At 36.6% G+C, this 5,880-nt stretch overlaps 1 protein-coding gene and 1 non-coding gene across 2 annotated transcripts; one reads left to right on the top strand and one right to left on the bottom strand.

Moving 5' to 3' along the window:
* The first annotated feature begins 320 nt into the window (after positions 1-320).
* On the top strand, positions 321-427 carry LOC117273863 (small nucleolar RNA R71). Its single transcript, XR_004503883.1, has one exon. It is a non-coding gene; the product is annotated as a small nucleolar RNA R71 (small nucleolar RNA).
* A 54-nt stretch (positions 428-481) lies between these two features.
* Positions 482-802, bottom strand: LOC138905814 (uncharacterized). The gene has a single exon (XM_070194331.1). It carries the CDS (start codon positions 800-802, stop codon positions 482-484), a length of 321 nt encoding a protein of 106 aa, XP_070050432.1.
* Between the last annotated feature and the right edge of the window lie 5,078 nt (positions 803-5,880).

The raw sequence follows: 5,880 nt of genomic DNA on the forward strand, positions 1-5,880 counted from the left end.
GTCCTCTTCCACATATATCACAAGCTGCGTGAGGCTCATTTTGTATCGGGGCTAAAGTCAGCTTCCGTATTTCCTTAGCCATAGCATCAAGCTGTACCTTCACAGATGTATTAGCATGAACCTGGTGAACACTGGTCGATCTTCTTCTTTCAACACTCTCAAAGGGCCACTGATTTGTATCTTCAGATAACTCATCAAGAATTATAACTATCTCCTCTGGAGTCTTCTTCATCAACTGGCCTCCAGCTGCATTGCTCAATGTTCTACGCGAGGCCGGTGTCAATTTATCCCAAAAGTTCTGGAGTTGCATCTAGAGTTCAATTCCACTATGTTGACACTTTCAAACAATCTCCTTAAACCTCTCCTATGCTTCAAAAACAGTTTCCATATCTTTTTGGCATAAGTTATGGATTTCCCTTCTAAACTTGCACATTTTATCTAAGGAAAACTATTTATCAAGGAATTTTCTGGTCATCTCTTCTCAAGTTCTAATTGATCCCGTGGGCAAGCTTCGAAGCCACTGTTTTGCATCATCTTTAAGAGAAAAGGGGAATGTCGTTAAGTACACTATAACTTGTGACACACCATTGTATTGAAAGGTGTTCATAATCTCCTCGAAGTCCATTATATGTGTATTTGGACCTTCGTTCATCTTCCCTCGGAAGACAAAGTAATTCTGAAATATTTGAAGCAACCCTTGCTTCAATTCAAAGTTGTTTGCTGCAATTGAAGGTGGTCTCACACTTGATAATCCTTGGTTGTAGATCGGTCTAGCATAATCTCCCAATGATCTCCCAGGCATGAGAGCTATATTTCCGAACTGGTCTGCAGCCAAGGGTTGATTTTGAGCAATTCTCCGACCCCTCTCTTCTTCATAGATAATCTGTGCTTCTCTGATAGCTGCTTCCTAAGCATCCCGTGCATCTTTTTCTCGTTGGTGGGCTGCCTCTCTTGCAGCCAAATCTACATTATCATCACCGTTTCCAGCCATAGTTTCTTTGGTTGAGGACTGCACAACCTTTTCTAACGTCTCAGTGAGATTTCTTTCCTTCCTCAGCTGTCATATTTGTTTTTCAATTTCTGGCTCGTATTGTAGCACTTCTTTCGCAAAAGTTCGAGTCATAAACCAATCTTAACCTGTAACCTGTGCACAGTCAAAGAACACCAACCATAAAAGGAGAAAAAAAAAATTCCTGAATTAGCTTTACAAACTATTTCAAACACTATTGATTGCCAATCCCCTACAACGGCGCAAACATTTGACGAGCGCAAAACATGCAGTTAAATTCTGTTCGCTAATCAAATATAGTATAGTATAATATCGTATCCACATGGATTAGATTTAAATAGTATTCTTGTAGTTTTTACCTTGATTGCTATTCAAGATGATCAACAATTGAGATTTCTATGATTTCTAACTAAAATTAACTAAGAGTCTAAAGCTATTGACTAATGACAATCGAAACAAAGAGGATTATCACTGGGAGAAAATAGGGATTGATAGGATAGGTTCAAGATAATTGGTTGGGATCTAACTCTAGATAATTCACTTCTAATGTTCAAGTGAGTCTCTCGAATTCACTCAATTATTAGTTCAAACATTCAACAAAAACTCCTCTCTCGATTATGTCTTAACCTCACGAGATGAACCAATTTAAGCACGTAAAGATATGCAAGAATGTGTAGTGGATTGGTCTTTAGGAGAACCTCTCTCGATTATCCTCCTAACTAGATTTAATCAATGATTCAAATAGCCTCTCTCGATCACTAAGAAGAATTAATGAACTCAACCAACAATAACAAATATATCACAAGTTATGCCTCTCTCGATTACATGAACATGTGAAAATGGATGCAACAGTTAAATCATTCAATACATAAAACTAGAGTTATAATCCACAAGCAATCATCAATACACAAAATCCATCAAACCCTAAAGAGAACTACTCCATAGATATGGAGCAATTCATCACAAATAAAGTTAAAGTATAGGAAAACATAAATTCAATCCACACTCGTGTCTTGAGTGTGGAAGGAATGATGAAATCCTTATGCTCGTTTTCTTCCAACTCCTCCTTAGCCTCCTTGGGTCGAATATGTGTCAAAAGTCCACAAAATAACATTTTTCATGTATTTATACTAAGTAGGGTCGGGCCCAAACAAAATCACCTTTTCCTAGCTGAAATAAGACATTTACTCTGTAAAACTTGCACAGGTGTGCCCCATGGGGAGGGGGGGGAGTTCCATACGGGGCATTAGTGGGGAAATTCAGAGAGCCATGTTTTGCCAGACAACAGGAAATTGCACACCCGCGGAGCCCCAAGCGCCGTGGTATTGGCAAATTCTCAGAGTACGGCTTAAACTTCAATTTTTAATCCCTTGGGCTTTTACTCAGATTTCAAAGCTCCAAATAGCTCGAATTAGCTCCATAACATCTACATAGCTCAGAATCACTCTTACAAGATATAAAACACACAATAAGTTCAAAACACTACCAATTAAAGCTTAAAATAAGTAAAGTACAGTGAGTTAGAGTGCAATAAGCGACTAAATACGGGATTATAGCCTACCATTAAGTCTGCAGCACAAGAACAAGTTTCATTCATAGCACGCTTCTTCAGTTTGTCCATATTTGTACAAATATAAGGGACTCACCTTCTATTCATCGAAATCCTATAGATGGCTAGGCGTAATTCAATATTAGAACCTGCAAACAGACAAACTCATTTACACACCAATCTCATTAGTTCAAGTGCTTAATAACCAATATCACTAATCAGCATATGTGCACATTCTTAATTTTCTCCTTTTGGAATCATCAAAAATAAAGTTTTAGTAGAGTCAAAAGTGAGGATTAAGCAATATTAAACTCATGGCCGCTCGGACTACACTAACATGCACATAAGTTAAGAGCTAAAATACTAATATCATGATATTATCCATCTTAAAAGATTCATAAACCAAGAATATAGAAATTCATATATGTATCATAACAAAGCCTCTTAGGTCCAAACAACAAAAATAACAAGAACCTGCTTAAAATGCCACAGAAGCAATATTAAACCAGCATAGTACAAAAGATAGAAATTCGAAACAGGACTTGACTCAGAATGGATTGGGTTTGGACTTATCTAGGAAAGACTAAGGATCAGGTTCACTTACTAGAAGAGGGTCATTTCTGCTAACTTCGATGTTCCTATTCTATTCTCGCCTGCTTACTTCTATGAATCATCACAATGCCTCCTTACCTGGTGGTTTAGCTTTCCTCTTCGTAAATATGATGTCTACCTTTACCTCATGGTTTCTCTTCAATTTTCTTCTTTTTTTGAGCTAGTTCCTACCTTATCAAGATTGTCCCTCCCTTTTTTCTTAAGTTCCTTAGCAAACAATAAACCTTTTGCAATTGTTATTCTCTATTAGATTAAGGCAAATCATCAATGTCATCTTCTTTGTTTATTTTTTTTTATTTTCTATCTATCCTATATCATCCTTCACAATTTCAGTCCAACTGAACCAAGGAACCATATTCCTGATTTAACTGCTTCTCTTTGCCATCTTCAATTTTACCAGAACTTTCATTACCAGCACCCTCTCAAATCCTAGAGTACCCGATTTGTCATCTCTTACTTCTCCAACTATTCTTACAGACTCATTATTTTACCCTTACCAGCACCAGAAAAACCTGGTTATTGCCTGGGGCTCCTAGGGCACCTTCTCCATTACTACTAACTCCCTCGTTACAGTCTTTTGTCACTTATTTCTCTTATCCACCTCTACTATTTTTTACTAATATCATGCGCATCGTATAACATAACAAGAGACTTTTCACATACATATCCACTAGGTACAAGATCGAGAGTATTTGCATGTTCTTCTTGAACTTGTGTAGTATCAACCCTAACTTCTGAATCTTCCCTCTAAGTACCAGCTATCCTTTTTCAGAACTTGCATCCTTCAATTTTTTACTTTCATCTATATCAAAATAATCAGCAAGTCCTGATTTTAGTTTTAGGTATAAAGGGTTCTAGGATTTATGTCTTTGCACAAGACTAGAATTTTTGAAAAACTCATTCTGGGGCTTAGTGGATGAAGCATCACCAATACATTTGGTGTGCTTTGATTCAACAAACACATATTAGGAAAGGTTTTCTGATTGGGCACTGGGTTCTTAGATAAAGAAGGAAATAACTCAATTTTAAAGTTTAAAAGCAACCCTTCTAATTTATCTACAGTTGAGGAGGCTGATATGGAAAGACTTACCAACTTGCAACTCGTTCCCCCTTTCATGCGAACTATTGGATGTCATGTTTACCTTTCAAGACTCGGATAAGATCAAAGTTGGGTGTAGGAACCTGGTTCAACGGCATAACAATGTAACAAGTTAATGCAATTAATGTTGGAAATGAGGTACATACATGAACGTCAAAAGAACTAGTTCCATTGACTCAAATCCTCAATATGGATGAGTGTCCTTTCAAGAATACTAATAATATCATCAGATCACATCTAAGCTCCATGACTATGCCATGCGTGCATACTTTTTAATGAGTAAGATTGAGTTAGATATTTTTAACACTTAGACATACTGGACACTTTAATTAAACATATCCAATCATTGAGGGAATCAAGAATGTGCTCAGTCCATCTTTATCAAACCAAACTTCAAGAGTTTTCTTTCAAAATAATCCCTACTCAAACCTTTGGTAAAGATATCTGCAATCTGCTCCTTTGTGTAGCAAAATTCCATAGAATTGTGGTCCTTTTCTATATTATCTCTAAAAAATGATATTTCACATCAATATGCTTTACCCTCTTGTGATGAACTGATTCTTTTCCATGTTTGCAGCACTGTATCATCATAAAATATTGAAACTCGTTCAGTCACCACACCATAGTCTTCTAATTGTTGTTTGATCCATATTTTATGCACAACACAATGCCGCAATAATATATTCAGCCTCTGCGGTTGACAAAACTATAGAATTTTCCTTCTTTGAAGCCCAAGAGATCAAACACGAACCTTGAAAGTGAGTTTTCATATATACTCTTTGTATTTACCAGGTACCCAGCATAATACGTCAGCATATCCCACGAAAAAAAGGCACCACCAGAAGTCTACCAAAGATCTCGGTCTAGAATACCATTGAGATAACCCAAGCTCCTCTCCATAACTTCTTTATATGACTCCTAGATATTTGACTGGAACCTAGCACAAAGTCCATCACTAAACACGACATCAAGTCTGCTCACTGCCAAATACATCGAGAACCAATTATACACATATACTTATATTTTTTTCAACAGGTGAACCAGGTTCTTTCATCCATATCCAGCGAGTAGCAGTGTCAATATGAGTAATAATTGTCTTCACAATATCCATGTCAAACTACTGAGTAGTTCATAGATATACTTTCATCATGCTCAACTCAAATTTATTTCTCATCAGATTTGCAAACTCACTTTCTTTATTCAAAATAGTGCATTGTCAATTTATCCCTTGTGAACTTATTCTCAAGAAACAATTTTAACAATTTTTCATGATCACCAGAAGAACCAAGTTCATTGTCACCAGTCATTCTAAAAATAATATGTTTGGTTCCCCTTGTCTGTTGTACATCATGCTTAACTTCTGAGAACATGGTTTATTCACTGGCTCTCCTTGTTCAGCAATGATTTTTAGGCTGTTTGGATCTGGTCCATCAACATATTTTGTTTGAGTCCGATTTCACTATCAACTTCATCATCCTACAAAACATTCTCAACCAAGTGATCAGATTTATCACCACACATAGGATTCTTTTATTATACACTTTATACATCTTACTTTGCGATGAATACCCAAGGAAGACACCTATTATTTTGCACAAAATACTCATAACC

The sequence above is a fragment of the Nicotiana tomentosiformis genome, chromosome 2, assembly GCF_000390325.3.
Source record: "Nicotiana tomentosiformis chromosome 2, ASM39032v3, whole genome shotgun sequence".
Lineage (NCBI taxonomy): Eukaryota > Viridiplantae > Streptophyta > Magnoliopsida > Solanales > Solanaceae > Nicotiana > Nicotiana tomentosiformis.

Excerpts from the sequence above, each read along its gene's own strand:
- LOC138905814 (XM_070194331.1), bottom strand. The coding sequence starts at position 802 with ATGCCTGGGAGATCATTGGGAGATTATGCTAGACCGATCTACAACCAA.